We start from the raw sequence: 16,293 nt of genomic DNA, 5'->3' as shown, positions 1-16,293 counted from the left end.
AAGGGACATCCTTGTTTTGTGCCTGATTTTAAGGTAAAGGCCTTCAGTTTTTGGCCATTTAATATGATGCTGGCTGCTGGTTTGTCATAGATGTCCTTTATCATATTAAGGTAAAGACCATCTATTCCAGTTTTCTGTAAGGTTCTTATCATGAATGAGTGTTGGACCTCATTAAGAGGTTTTTCTGCATCTATAGAAATGATCATGTGATTCTTACCTTTGGCTTTATTGATATAGTGGAGTACATTGATTGATTTACATATGTTGAACCATCCCTGCATGCCTGGGATGAATTCTACTTGGTCATGGTGTATAATCTTGATGATTTGCTGCATCCTGTTTGCCAATATTTTATTGAGGATTTTTGCATCTGTGTTCATTAGGGAGATTGGCCTGTAGTTCTCTTTTTTAGTTGGGTATTTCTCGGGTTTTGGTTATATTTGCTTCCAGGAATGACTTAGGAAGAATTACTTCCCTTTCGATTTCATTAAAGAGTTTGAGGAGTGTCGGCAGTAAGTCTTCTTCGTATTTCTTGTAGAATTCCGTGGTCAATCTGTCTGGGCGTGGCTCTTCTTTGTAAGTAAGGACTTAATTACATTTTCAATTTCATTAATAGAAATTGGATTATTCAGCAGCTTTACATCTTCTTGACCCAGCTTTTGTACTTCATATGTTTCTAGGAATCTGTCCATTTCTTCTGTGTTATCGAACCTATGAGAGTAGAGGTTTTTGAAATAGGTATTGATGATCTTCTGTATTTACACAGAATCTGTAGTGATTTTGCCTTTTTCATTCCTTATTGCATGAATTTGAGCTTTCTCTTTCCTTTTTTAAATAAGGTTGGCTAGGGGCTTATCAATTTTATTTATTCTTTCAAAGAACCAACTGTTTGATTCATTGATTCTTCGGATTGTTTTCTTAGTCTCTATTGCATTAATTTCTGATTTGATTTTTATAATTTCCTCCCTTCTTTTGGCTTTGGGCTTGACTTGCTCTTCTTTTTCTAGATTTTTAAGGTGTAGCATCAGGTTATTTATTTGTATTCATTCTGTTTTGCTGATGTGGAAACTCAGTGCAATAAATTTTCCTCTGAGGACCACTTTCTTTGCATCCCACAGATTCTGGTAAATTGTATTTGTGTTTTCATTTGCTTGTAGGTATTGTTTCATTTCTTCTTTAATTTCTCCTGTGACCCACTGATTGCTCAAAAGTATATTATTCAATCCATGTGTTTGTGGGGTTTTGCAGTTTGTTTTATCATTAATTTCTAGTTTCATGCACTATGGTCTGATAACATGCGTGGGATAATTTCAGTTCTTTTGCATTGCTTTAAATATGTTCTGTGAGCTAGTATATTGTCTATTTTAGAGAATGTCTTATATGCTACTGAGAAGAATGTATACTCTGATGTTGTTGAATGGAACACTCTGTATATGTCTATCAAGTCTATTTGTTCACAGGTGTGATTCAGTTCTGTTATTTCATTGCTGATTTTCTGTCCAGTTGATCTGTCCCTAGGTGTCAATGGTGTGTTAAGGTCTCCTGTTATAATTATGTTATTGCTAATTTGATTTTTTATTTCTATTAATACTTGCTTTGTATAACTGGGTGTTCTGGAATTTGGTGAATGTATATTTAAGATAATTATCTCTTCCTCTTGAAGTTTTCCCCTAACCAGTATGTAGTGACGTTCTTTATCTCTTAGGATCATTCTTGGTTTGAATTTCACATTGTCTGAAAACAGAATAGCTACCCCCACTTTTTTTCAGTTCCTGTTGCATGATGTGTTGTTTTCCATCCTTTTTGACTTTCAGTCTGTGAGTTTCCTTTTGGGTTAGATGGGGTTCTTGTAGACGGAATATGGTTGGATTTTGTTTCTTGATCCATTCTGCCAGTCTATTTCTTTTAATTGGTGCATTGAGACCATTTACATTAATGGTTATAACTGTTATATGTTGGTTTATTGTTGATATGTTATCTTTCTGCTGTTGCATCTTTATCTTTCCATTCTGTCCTGCTTAGTGGTTTCTTTCTATGTGTATCTAGACTGTCTTTCAGTATTCTTTGCAGGGTTGGCTTGGTGATCATGAAGTTCTTCAGCTGTTCTTTGTCATTGACGTATCTTATTTCTCCATTGATTTTGAAGGACAGTTTTTCAGGGTACATCAGTCTAGGTTGAAAATCATTTTCCTTTAGGATTTGAAATACTTTATTCCATGCTCTTCTTGACTTCATTGTTTGTGTTGAGAAGTCTTCTGTGATTCTGATAGGTTTCCTATTATAGGAGGTCTGTCTTTCTCTCTAACAGCTTTTATTATTCTATTCTTATGTTGGATTTCTGGGATGGTGATTATTATATGTCTGGGTGTAGTTTTATTTTGGTTATGGCTATTTGGAGTTCTATATGCTGCACTAATCCTAATGTCAGTTTCCATTCTCATGTTTGGGAAATTTTCAGCTATTACTTCTGTAAATAGCCTCTTGATATCATTTGTGTTGTCCCCTTATTTTTCACTTATCCCTATTAATCTTATGTTGTTTTTATTTGCATCATCTTGCAGCTGTTGAATTGTTGTTCCTGATTCCTTGTTATTTTTAAAAGATCTTTCCTTTCCTGTTCACTAGCTGCGATCTTGTTTTCAAGGTCTGAAATTCTATCTTCACTTTCATTGAGTCAGTTTTGACAGCTTTCAATGGAATTTTTGATTCCTGTATATCTGTTTGAATCTGCTTCATATATTCTGTTTGTTTCTTATATTGTTCATCCAGGGATTCTATCTTTTTGTTTTGTTCCTCTAATTTTTTGACTGTGTCTTCTTTAGATGTGTTCAGCATCTCTTTCATGACTTCTATCATTTCTTCTTTTACCTGGGAGATTATTTCTAGATTGAATTCCTTTATAGCTTCCTGGAGTTGCTTCTTTATTTCAGGTATTTCAGGTATATGGCATATATTTTCTTCTATGTACATGGTTCCTAGGCTTTCTTGGGGTGGGCTGGAGGTTTGAGATTGCACTTTGGTCTTTTGTTTTGTCATTTTCCTATATGTCCATGTTTCAAGTGATGTTCCAAAGCTTCCCCTGGGTATGTTGGAAATCGTCTCCAATGCCCTGGGCTCCTGGGACTGAATAGAGGTTGCTGAGTGTGGTCCAGTCAGACCCTCAGGCCCTCCCGTGCCGCCTCCAGTGTTCCAGGAACCTGGGCAGGCACCTAACCACTGTGGATGATGGTCCAAAGCTCTCCCTGGGCAAGGACCATTGGCCTGGAACTCACTTCATGTGCCCTCAACTCCCCTGATTGAAGAAGGTCGCTGGGCGTAATCTAGTCGGGCTGTAAAACCTCCCAAGGCTAGTTTAGAGTGGCTGGAAGCTGGGCGGGTCCTTGAGCACTGGGAGCGATGATCTTAAACTCTCCCGGGACTTGGGATGGCGCGCAGGACTCACACCAGCCGGCAGCTGAGTTTCCCGGATTGAAAGCCATAGATGTTTTCTCACAAAGTCAGAAAATGAAATTGAGGAATTCTGGTGGGTTTTCAGGAGGGATTCAGGGTGCTTCTTTTGTCTTGGTCTTTTATAGGTAAGCAGAAAGTAGGAATTGTTTTAGTTGTTCTTTGATCACTTATCACAGGTATCCCTGTGAGTTTAGAATAACCAGTCAGGTTTAGGCTTTGTAATGTAGAGTCCAAAGAATATCAGTTTCTTAGATGGCTGAATTAAAAGGAATTGAGTTCAAAGGAAAGCAGTTACTCTGCATTTTTAAGTTTCTTGAAGTCCAACCCAGAGGTAGTGAGGAATTGTTAGTAACTTACCTTATTCTATGTAAGAAATTTCTTTTCTGGCAGGAAGGATTCTTATCTGCCCTCCTTACCCTATTTATTCTTTTTCCTGTGTTTGCTTTTATATTTTGAAGTTTAATTAGCTGCATGCATTGAATTAGCCTTTAATGTGGTACATGTGTAGTTCAAGCTGGCCTTGAGTTTACTGTGTAGCGCAGGCTGGCCTTGAACTCACAGTGATCCTCCTGCATCAGCCTCCTGAGGCTGGAATTACAGGCATGTAGCACCATTCCCAGCTATGTGCAATTTTCTTTGTATCCAGCCAACTCTGTCTCTGGCCCTGATCTATACTGGAGAATGTTCAACTATATCTAAGAATGTACATTTTGTTCTTTGTCTCTCTCTTTGTGATTGTGTCTCTATTTCCCTGCCCACCTCCTGTTGTGTGTGTGTGTCTGTGTGTTACATCAAGTTGGTCTATAGTGTAGCTCAAGTTCATTGTTTCCTTGTAGATCTTTGTTTGGATGATTTGTCCGGTATTGAAAATTGGATTTGAAATCCCCTACTACTGTTGTACTGCAGTGTATGTCTCCCTTCAGATATCTTAATTTTTTGTGGATATGGTACTGGAGATTGAATAAGAGCCTCATACCTGCTAGATGAAAAACAAAAAAACAAACCATAGCAAACAAACAAGAAAGTAAACCATCACAACAGCAGAAATCCTCAGACAGCGGCCACGGCATCGACCGGCGTGTCTGTCACTTCCTTTTTGCTGCAGTTGTGATTTGATTGCAGGCAGCCAGGCTGCTCCCCCTTATGAAATGCTTAACCACTGGCCTGGGAGTGGTGAGGCCTGAGGGTCAGGATGGCCCTGGACCTGCCTCCTAGCTGCAAGCCAGGCTTTGGGCGAGGCGGGCTGCACGCCTGGACTCTGTCCCTACTCTGTTCATCTCCATTAATTTAGAAGAAGATGATGTGGGATAGTTTGCCCCACACCCCGCTCTGCTGACTTCTGCCAGGTTTCTCCTGTCCCTGAAGGCAGGTGTCAGGGCTGCCTCCGTGTTTTCCCTCCACACGTTTTGCCTCTTGCATCTCCAAAAGTCATCTGTCTCAGATGTCATCTTGTTAGACTCTAAAAATAATCCTTATTCTCAAGTATTAATATACATCTTGCGGCAGTATCAAGTGAGAGTTATTATCAGTATGATTCACATGTTAATCTGATTTGTTTTTAAAAAATCAAAATGAAAATTTGAAATTTTAATGTCATCTTAAAGGACTTTTATATTTAGGTAAACAGTCATAGATTTCAGTTTGAAAAACATTAAATGCAGTATATTATTTTGCTTTTTAGTATATTCTTCCTTTTTAAATTTCTTTTAGATTTCCAGTTATACTTATCCAATTGTCACTTCTGTGTATATTTGATGTGTGTGTGTGTGTCTGAGTCTGTAGTGCTGGGGACTGAACCCAAAACCTCCTCAGTGATGCCTGTGACTCACCCTCCAAACTTATCACCCATGTTACTTTCTCTGTTGAAACTTGGGTCACTCTGAATCACAATGTGTAACTCGCCTTGTTACAGTTACCTTGAGTTGGTACTCCATCATTTCACAGAAACGCACGCACTCTAAATGATAGGATTTTCTGCTTATCCCTGCTCATTGCGCTACTGTTGCCACAGTACTTGTTTCGTTTTGTGTTTTGCTTTCCGTATTAGTATTTGTAAAGAAGACTTCTACGTTAACCTTCCTAGTGCTGTTTTTTCCTCCCGGGGTACATACGCTTTCATCTAGGAACTTTTCTCATTTAATCTAAAGAATTTTCTTTAGTCTTTCTTGTGTATGTAAAGGCATACTGGCAATGTTTTCTCTTAGCTTTTGTTTGTCTGAAAATAGCTTCATTTAAACTTGATTGATTTTTGAAGAATATTTTCGGAGGGTCTAGAGTTGTAGATTAGCAGATTCGGTGAGTCCCCCGCCCCCCACATTTGATTATATTTTTTTCTTTTTTCTTTTTTTTTTTAATTGGTACTGGGGATTGAACTTATGACCACCTGCTTCGGGCAGGTGCTTATGCCGCTGAGCTAAATCCCCAGCCCCGCCACACCCCCCCTCCACATTTAAAGATGTTATTCCATTGACTCCCACCTTTCACTGTTGTGTTTAGAAGTCAGCCTTTTTCCTTCTTATGCTTCTGTTAATGTAACAATGTGTTTTCCTCCCTCTGGCTATTCTAATAATTTCTCTTTTTGTTTGGTTTTGAGTAGTTTGACTCAGTATTTTTTTGCCTAGTATTTTTTTTTTTGTCTTATTTCACTTATCTTCTTTGGAATGTACTATGTTTTCTTGAATCTATGTGTTGATGTTTCTCCAGAAATTTCTCCGTAATTATCTTTTAAAATATTTGCTTTCTTTTCTTTCTTTCTTTCTTTCTTTCTTTCTTTCTTTCTTTCTTTCTTTTGTGATACTGGGAATTGAACTCATGACCTCATGCTTGCCAGGCAGGTGCTTATGCCACTGAGCTAAATCCCTAGCCCAAAATATTCAAAATATTTCTCCATTTTTTCCACCATCTGCTCAGGTTCTAATGATGTATTGACCTTTTATTCTGTATCACCTATTGTACTCTGATCTTTCTTTGTTTCGCTTTTAATTATTTTCTGTGTTTGTTTTAATTTTTATTCACCTGTCTTTAAGATTAATGAACCTGTCTTTAGCTTTGTCCAGTTGTTTTGTTTTGCTTTGCTGAAACAGGGTCTTACCTTGTAGTGCAGGCTGGCCTTAAACTCATGGCAGTCCTCCTGCCTCAGTTTCCCATGTGCTGGAATTATAGATGTGCATCACCATGCCTGGCCTGTCCAGTTTTTCTTTGTTGTTGTTGCCTGTCCACTTTTCTGATAACTCTACCCAATGAATTTGTGTGTGTGTGTGTGTGTGTGTGTGTTAAGCACATGTTAGGTAGGTGATCTGACATTGAGATACATATCCTCATCCTTCAATGAATGCTTAACTTCATGTCTTTTGTTTTTCTGTTATAGCATATCTGATTTAGTTCTTTTTAGAGACTCCATTTCTCTACTGAAATTCTTTATCTTGTCATCTATTTTTTCTGTCTTCCCCCAAGCCCAATATTGAGAACAAAACCAAGATCTTTACTTGAAGCTACATCCCTAGTCCTTAAAAAACACTTTTTTTGGGAGATAATCTCACTGATTTGATAAGTTCCCCAGGCTAGGTTTTCACTTGTCATCTCTAGCTTCCCAGAGGTATAGACATGTGCTACCATGCCTGGCTCCATTTTCTTTTTTACTTTATTATAAAGTTGTTTTAGTATGTAGGGGTAGCTCAGGGGTGGGATGTTTGCCTGGCATGCATGAGGGCCTGGGTTTCATTCCCAGCACCACATATGAAAAAGTTTTGTTTAAAGTTATTATCTGCTAATTATGATAAATCATAATGTGAGTTTGTTTTTAGTAACTCTTCTCTTAGTCCTTAGTCATCTTTTCTTTTCTGTCTTTTTGAGACAGGATCTTGCTGTGCAGTTTTGATTGGCCTTGAGCTTTCTTTGTAGCCCAGGCTGGTTTTGAACTCGCAGTGATCCTCCTGCCTCAGCCTCCAGAGTGCTGAGATTACAGGTGTGAGCCACCACGCCCGGCTAGCTTCAAACATTTTTTAAAATGATTTTTAGCTTTATTATTTATTTCTAGTTACTATAATGTGAGGGCTTTTCTGGTATATTCTTTTATGTCTTAACCAAAGATAGAATTCTAGGAAGCACTATTAAAAAGAGTTGTTTGTAGGATGGGAAGAGGGATTGAAAGGAGGGCAAGGGAATGGGGAAAAAAAAGAAAGAAGTTCGATCATGTACCGGTACAAATTCTCTGTAACAAATGTGATCATTATATATACCTAAAATGTACTAGTAAACTTAATTAACAAAAAGTTGTTTTATGCAGCATGATGCTGTGAAGCAGTGGTCTGATGCACTGGTCATTAATAGCTTCCTCTCAATTTGCTGTTCCTCTAATTTGACAATAAAACTCTAGAATGATGTGATTTATAGTGCCATTGTGTAGAAATACACTCTATCTTTTTAATTTCAGGACTTTTTGAAATGTGCTTATGAAGTCTGCAGTGCACAGAATCTTCAACCTGTTAAATTTTTTCTTGAAAAAATGATTCAGACCTATGAAATGATGATCGTTAGGCATGGGTAAGGTTACAGGTTACCTGGCATTGTTTGACGTTACTCTAATTAAATTTTTAAAACAGCTAAAATTCATAAACCGAAAAAAATGACCCTTACTAGGTAGGACAGAGAGCAAGCAGCTTTTCACTTCCTAGTAGCTCACAGGACCGAGGTTGACTTCTCTTGTGGTACATGTCAGTAAGAGCTGGCGAAGGCTGCTCATTTGGTTTAGGAGTGATAACCATGGAAATCTGCACCTTTGGTCTCAACTATGGTATATCTTCATAAATTTCCTAGTGTTTTAAAACCTAACAGGCTCATTTGAGAGGAACCCTTTAGTTATTTTCCCTGGGTTATTTTGTCCTCTGGAAATAATTACAATTGCCACTTCTTATCTGCAGTTTTATTTCTACTGTTTTGGGTACTCACTTTCAACAGCAGCCCAAAAATCTTAAAAGAGAAAATTTTATATTTTGAGAAAGACCATAGTAACATAATTTTATTGCAATATATAGTTATAGTTGTCTGTTATTATTAGTTACTGTTAATCCCTTATTGTGTTCAATTTACAAGTTAAACCTTATTATAGTTATGAATATATAGGGGAAAAACATAGTAATACATAGGATTTGATACAACCCATGACTTCAGTTATCTACTGGTAGTTTTAGAACATATCCCTTATGGAAAGGGGGATATTATACTGGGAATGACTTTAACCCTTCACAGATTTTAATAATGTGCTAAATAATCTTACTCTTGGCTTAATCCAAAGCCAATCTGAGTTTTAATAGATCTTTATTGTTCAATGGTTTTCTAAATTTTATCTTCTACCAAATGGAGATAATAAATTGCTCTAATCAATCCCACAAGTCTCTGAGTTTCTAGACTCCTCTTTCATTCGTACTTTCAGACAAGCAATTTTTTTCTGGTTTATTAAGTCCAACTATTGCCTGCCGTTATGTACTGTATTAATAATGTTCTATTTACTATCATTTACCCTAAAATTCTAATTTCATTATGTATATTTGTTTTTTAGGTTACCTAAAGAGATCTAAATATTTTAACATTCCTTAGCAATCATTGTCAATCTTTCAGCCTCTGATATCTATTAATTTGCTACCAACCAGTGACATATTTTTTTTTGTTTGTTATGTCAAGAACACCTCCCTCCCTTTTAGGTACCAACAACTATTATTAAGATAGGCTAGATTATTTTATTTTTAGAGACTTTTTATTATATTCTCTTTTGTAGATAATTGTATTACAATAGCATAAGAATTTTATATAACGTCAACCAGTTTAGAAATTATATGTTTTGGTCATGTCCAAGAAAGCATCACAGAATTTTAAAAATTGTGTAACAATTATCATATGGTAAAGTTTTATAATCTTAATGTGTCATTACTTCTTTAATAGTTTTATGTTAGTAGGAGAACCTTTTGCTGCCAAGACAAAAGTTCTACATGTGCTGGCCGACACTTTAACGCTTATGAACGAATATGGCTATGGAGAGGAAGAGAAAGTCATTTATAGGACCGTAAACCCCAAGTCAATTACTATGGGCCAGCTTTTTGGGCAGTTTGACCCAGTGTCTCATGAGGTAATTACAATATAATTTCTCAGCTCTCCTATTGACAGTGCACATTAAAACAGCAAATTTGAAATGTTTTTGGTCTTTTTCTGCTAAATCCATCTTAGCAGAGGTTTCCAATTCTTTCTTTTTTTTTTTTTTCCTCCCTCAGTGGACTGATGGTATTGTGGCAAACACTTTTAGAGAATTTGCCTTATCAGAAACCCCTGACCGGAAATGGGTTGTGTTTGATGGTCCTATCGACACTTTGTGGATAGAGAGTATGAACACAGTGCTGGATGATAATAAAAAGGTAAATCAGCATGACAAAAAACAGGTCAGATGTAGACATGGCTGAGCAATCTCACGTTCTGCAGCTAACCAGCTAGGACTGTGTGTCTCAAGCAAACACTGCATTAGATTAAGTAGGGTTATAAGTGATCATTTTGATGAAAGCTGGGCTGCAGTCTTTTTTCATAGAATTAAAGTCTTATAGTAAAACTACTATAACAGGAAAACATGGTACTTTACTAAATAAGAAGAAGTGTTATGTACTTTCAGTCTTATACTATCTTACAAAACATTAATATTTTAAAGGAAAATAAAAAGGTCTCATTTCTTTTCAAAATATTGGATGCTTCAGTACTCCTGTGTAGTACATGACCTTAAGAAGTGTGAAGTAAAACAACTAGGAAAGAAAAGTCTACGAATCTTTATTTCATTTGAGAGAGAATATAGATGGTATCAAAATATGAACTAATGGGCTGGGGATTTAGCTCAGCAGCATAAGCACCTGCCTTGCAAGCAGGCGGTCATGAGTTCGATCCCCGGTACCGATAAAAAATTTTAAAAAATAAAAAATATGAGCTAATTCTAAATATAGATTCTGTGTTTTTTAGTGTATTTATACATTCAGCATAAACTATGACCTAAATTAAGATACATAAACTCCCTATAAAGTTCACTCATGTACTTTCCCAGTCTGTGATAATTGCTATTCTGACATACATGATAAATGAGTTTTGTAGGTCCTGAGCTTCATGTTAATGGAATCATATTCTTCAGTGATGTTTGTTTTAAAATTAGTGTTTAATGAGATATTGATGTTGAAGTGATAGCTAAGGGTTGTAGAGTCAAGTAGAAGGGTTGTCTCATATTAGTTGTGAAGGAAGTATGAAAGGGAATTTTAAATAAGTAGATGTGATAGAGGAAATTTGAAAACAAATCCTCCGATTACTTATCTTTTCTTTGTGAAGTGGTCGGACCTGGTTCTTTGAGGACTTGAAGGAAAAAAATGTGCTTTAAATTAGCCATTATGAAAAAATGGCACAGATATCTGCCTAGAAAAACACAGGAGCATCTGGGTAATTCTGAGGCCCTTGTTGAAAATAAAGACTGGAATTATCATTCATACTATCAAAGTCTGTCTTTGTGAAGTAGTCTCTACCATCCAAAGCAGTGTGGGTGTAGTTTAGGTGATGTTGGAAGCCTGGAAATAAAGACCTTATGCCAGGGATTTAGCTCAGTGACACAAGTGCCTGCCTGGAAGCGTGAGGTCATGAGTTCAAACCCCGGCACCGCTAAATAAATAAATAAATACTTTAGATACATTGCCATGATAATAGTAGAAACATTGGACCACATAACAGAAGTCCTCTAATGAAAGAAATGAAAATAGTGATGTGAAAGTCCTAGTAAAAGTTAAGAGCAGGTGCATTCAGTGACAAAGAGTGGGAGAACTGGATGGATTGGAAGCTATGAGCAGAGACTGAGATGTTTGAATGTAATATTTCAGAATTATGTAGATCTCACAAGAGAGGTTTACAGATACGTGAAATGGATGGCTGGAGTTGAGTAAGGAAAAATTAGTGAAAACAAGGTGGCCGAGGACCTGATGGCCTATTATGTTGAGATGTTCATTTATGTGAACACTGGCTCAGACCAGTGCTATGTAAGAGAAAACTAACCAATGAGAGGAGGATCCTTAGGAGCTGCTGGGTGACAGCAAATTAAGGGGTTGGCAAAGGGGACACGGTTCCATTTGATGGTGGAATATCAGCAGTTTGGAAACAACATAGCAACGTGAGGGAAGTGCTGATGCCGTTCCCAAACTGATAGGAGGTAAGAGACTTGCTGAAATAATCTGTCAGATGATTCGAAGTATTCTAGACACACACTATCCAACAGAGCTTTCTGCAGTGCTGGAAGTGTCTGCACTATCTAATAAGATACCACTGTTCACATGCGGCTCTTGAGCATTTGAAGCGTAGCTTAGTGAAACCGAAGAACTGGATTTTAAATTTCATTCATAAAAATTAAATATAAATAACTACCTATGCTAGTGGCTATCATATTGGTCAGTCTAGCTCTAAAATGTTCACTTATTTTGCATCTAAGAAGCTGAATCTAAAGATATTAAGTGTTGACAAAATTGTGAAGTATTATTGTTAATAGGACTAAAACTAGGGCTAGAGTGAGGATTGTAGAAACAGAAACAGAAATAAACATAGAGGAAAAAATTTAAAGCCCTTGCAGTGAACTTAATTTGGTGTATCAAGAGAATAATAAAAATCATTAATATGATTAAAAGTTAATGATAATTCCAAAAGTTCAAAATAAGGATATGGGAGAAGACAGAATGACTTTAAGAATTTAAGAGAAAGGAAGCAGTTGTTAAATTCAGTTTTTGACATCCTTGATAAAGAAGTGTTTTAAAATGTTTTATTATGTACATATTTGCAGTATATAATGATTATATTCATCATGGGGAGTTGGTTCATGTATATAACACATTTTAATTCTTTTTAAAAGAGGAAGTGTTTGGGCCAGGGATAGAGCTCAGTGGCAAGGTACCTGCCTGGCAAATGCAAGGTTGTGAGTTTGATCCAGTCCCCCAAAAATAAAGTAAAAGCAGTAGTATTTTTAAATTAGAGATAAAACAAACCAGAGTTAGATGAAGATTTTCTGACTTCCATTCTAATACTCCATTGTATCACAGAAGATATGTTTATTATAAGTAAAATAAATTTTTATGAGAAATTTAAAATATCTTCTAATGTTTGAAAAATAATTGCCTTTAGCTTTGCCTTATGAGTGGAGAAATCATTCAAATGTCGCCTCAAATGAGTCTCATCTTTGAAGCAATGGACCTTTCCCAAGCCTCAGTAAGTTCATAAGTTAATACAATAGTGGTTTATGTCTTTTCATTTGTTCACCTGTTTGTTTATTTAGCCAAAAGTGGCTTTTATTATGTGTCACAAAATGAGTTTGGGAGTGGAAAGACAAAGATAAGCTTAGGAAGGATAAGAAGTATGCTAATAAATCCCAAGACAGTTACATGCAAATGCTCTAGAGGAAGGACTGAACTGAGCATCCACAGGAGAGTAAACAGAGCAGGACATGGAAGGTGTTTGAGTGTTAGATTTTGTTTTGAGGAAGATATAAGGTTTCCCCAGGGAGATTGGTTGGACCTGGACATTGCAAATCATTGCAAGATGATGTATGAAGAAAGACATGGAGTCATGAAATGCCCAAGGAGCAGAATTAAAGATAGTTTTCTGTGTGGGGAACATCTAGTGCACAGGAAGCTACAGAAGCAGACACCAGCCAGATCATGAAGGGCCGTGCAAGTCATGCTAAGAAATAATTGGTACCTGCTGGTACCACTGGTATAAATGCCACTGTGGGTAAACAAAACATGTCTTTTCCCTCTAGCCTGCCACTGTGAGTCGTTGTGGCATGATTTACTTGGAGCCCTCACAGTTAGGATGGGAACCACTTGTGTCTTCATGGTTGCATTCACTGAAAGAACCTCTGTGTGAACCAGAACACCAAGCTCTTCTGAGAGGACTTTTTGAGTGGCTGATAATACCTTCTTTAAGGTTTCGCAAGAAAAACTGCAAGGTAACACTGTAATTCTTGGGCCACTCAATTTTCTTAGTTTCCACTCAGCTTAACTAAGTTTAAAGTCGCACTCAGCTAAAACTAGTTTTCTCTGTACAACTTAGTATCCCCATTTTGTTTTATATTACCTAATTATAGCTGAATAACTTAAAAGGTAAATTTATTCCAGCTAAATTATTTGTTTCAAGCCATTTTATTTAAATGTTTAAAAATCCAAAGTATCTTTTACCTTTTAAAAATACTGAAAATATATGACTTTATAAATCATGCATGTATTTAGTGTTTTATAAGAATATTACATATTGTGTTAGTTCACTGAGGCGCTCATAAGTTATCCCAAACTTGATGGCTTAAAACAACAGAAACTTATTCTCTCAGTTTTGGGGCTACCTGAAACCAAGTTGTTGGCAGGGCCGTGCTTCTATGAAACTCTAGGGAAGAGACTGGGACTTCTGCTTCTCAGGGATCATGTCATAATTGCTGTATCCCTTAGCGTGCTCTGTAGGTAGATAGATACATACATCTTTAATAAATGTTTGTTGGATAAATAAATAAACAGGTATAAAAGGCTTTTATTTCTATTGTCCTTAGGATTATTTGTTTACAGTAGCAAGTTTTCATTTAGAACAAGAACATGTTACGTACAATTTTGTAATATAGTGGCCAAAATAAAATAGTTGAGAAACAGTTTTATCATGCTTACAACTTAAATTCTTTAAGTTTGTATGTTATAAACTTCTTTAATGGTAGCAAAGTTTTATTAAAGGTGGGAAAAGAAACAGGCTCTGTAGAGCAAGTTTAGGCCAAGTAAAAATAAGAAAAGAAGTACACCCTACAGTGTGAGAGTGGGCCACATACAAGAGAGAGCACAGTGGCCTAAATATTATGAACTTAAAAGACTTTGCTTTGGTTTTTGAGACAGGGTGTCACTATGTAGTTCAGGGTGGCCTTGAAATTTTATTGTGTATCTCATCTCAATTGGTCTTCTTTGGAGGGGAAGAGGGTGCCAAAAATTGAACTCAGGGCCTCATACTTGCCAGGTAGGCGTTGCACCACTGAGCTACCTCCCCAGCCCCTAACCCAGGTTGGTCTTGAACTCACAGCCTCCCTACTGCTAAAATTACAGTTGTGCACCACCACATTTGGCTCCCTTCTCTATTTTTAAAATAAAATATTTCCATTCTTTTATCTTAAGATGAAAGTTAATTAAAATGTCTTATTCTGTTCATTTTGCAGGAACTGTTTCCTACAAGTAATAGCAATGTGGTTGTGTCTCTCACTCGCCTCTTTGAAGTACTGCTCTGTAGTGTGGTAGAAAATGATCCTACTAGCAAGCACATTCGTACTTGGATTATGGTTAGTTTTACAGTTAATGAAGTTTAAAATACAGAGTAAAATATATTTCTGGAAAATAATGTTTATAGTCAGAAAGATCTTCACAGCATCCAGAGAAGTTTTTTGGTGATAGCTGAAAGAATAGCTGCAGACAGTAGAGTTGGTCTGATCTGGTGTTGTGATGCTAACAAAGTACCTTAAAGAAAGTAAAATATGTCAGGTGAACCAAAACTACCTTTTTATGTATAATAGATCATAGTGTGATAAACACTTAAGGTGATTTAATTTTTACTTTAAGTGCACTGATTCTTGATGTTAGATCAGCAGATATTGAAGCCAGATCATTGAAACCAGCTATGCAATCAGCTAGGTAGAATGTTGCAAGCATAATCCTTAGAAAGAGCACTAGTTCTGGTTAGCTAAAGTATAGTATAAAGAAGACAGGAGACTGTGGCAGCAGTGAGCAGAAATTAGCAAAAGGAGCCAAAGGAAAGAATGTTTTATTTTGTTTGGGACTTTTTCTTTATCTGTGCCCCTTTCCCATCTGCCACCTCATTCTTTTTCTTTATTTTTTTTCAAATCCTTTTTATTTCAAAGAGAAAAATAAAAAAAGAAACCTAAATTTCAAAACATGTCAGTCGGTGGCAACAATGGTGCATACGTTGTGCATTGTCATCCCCAAATCATTCATCCAGAGCACAAGACATCCACATTCAATTGTTTGAACAATGCCAGCACAAATCTTTCTCTGCCCTGAACTCAGAGAAATCAGCAGTATAACTATCTTAGCCATATATATATATACATATATATATATATATGTATGTTGTTTCAGCTCCTCACACTTGTGAGACAATACAAGATTTATACATGTGTCTGATTTATTTCACTTATGAGTATGGTCTCAAGTTGTATCCCATTACTTTTTTTTTTTTTTTGTCTTTTTGAGACAGGGTCTCTATGCAGTTCAGGCTGGCCTTGAGCTCACTTTGTAGCCCAGGCTAGTCTCAAACTTGCAACGATCCTCCTGCCTCAGCCTCCCGAGTGCTGAGATTACAGGCGTGAGCTACCACGCCCGGCTGTATCCCATTACTTTTAAGTCTCCAGTTTATCCTTCTTTATGGTTAAGTAATATTGTATTATATAAAAATACTACATCTTTTTTATCCATTCCTCAGTCGATGGGCATTTGGGTTGTTTCCAAGATCTTGCTATTATAAATTGTGTTGCTATAAACATAGGTGCATATATACCACTGTAGTAGGGTGTTTTTTAAAATTCTTTTGGGAAGATTCCCAGAAGGGGAATAGCTGAGTCAAATTGAAGCCCTAGTCCTAGGTTTTTGAGGAATCTCCACACTGATTTCCATGGTGGTTGCATCAGTCTATACTCCCACCAAGAGTAGAGAAGGGTTCCTTTTTTCCCACGGCCCCTCCAGCCTTTGTAATTGGTTGATTTCTTGAAGACAGCCATTATTTACAGGGTGAGGTGGAATCTCAGTGTCATTTTAATTT

At 36.7% G+C, this 16,293-nt stretch overlaps 1 protein-coding gene across 2 annotated transcripts in view; it reads left to right on the top strand.

The window, feature by feature from the left end:
• Dnah12 (dynein axonemal heavy chain 12) overlaps nt 1-16,293 on the top strand; it is a 244,057-nt gene that overhangs the window by 73,291 nt on the left and 154,473 nt on the right. For both annotated transcript variants that reach the window (XM_063257331.1, XM_063257330.1), the window contains exons 30-35: nt 7,883-7,992; nt 9,388-9,571; nt 9,714-9,854; nt 12,622-12,705; nt 13,256-13,444; nt 14,681-14,800. In XM_063257331.1, coding sequence (XP_063113401.1) covers nt 7,883-7,992; nt 9,388-9,571; nt 9,714-9,854; nt 12,622-12,705; nt 13,256-13,444; nt 14,681-14,800 — 828 coding nt within the window. The remainder of the gene's footprint in view (nt 1-7,882; nt 7,993-9,387; nt 9,572-9,713; nt 9,855-12,621; nt 12,706-13,255; nt 13,445-14,680; nt 14,801-16,293) is intronic.

This window comes from Cavia porcellus, unplaced genomic scaffold (assembly GCF_034190915.1).
Source record: "Cavia porcellus strain 051 isolate PalLab524CR breed Dunkin Hartley unplaced genomic scaffold, mCavPor4.1 scaffold_10, whole genome shotgun sequence".
Classification (NCBI taxonomy): domain Eukaryota; kingdom Metazoa; phylum Chordata; class Mammalia; order Rodentia; family Caviidae; genus Cavia; species Cavia porcellus.
This window is presented reverse-complemented; position numbering and strand designations above follow the sequence as displayed.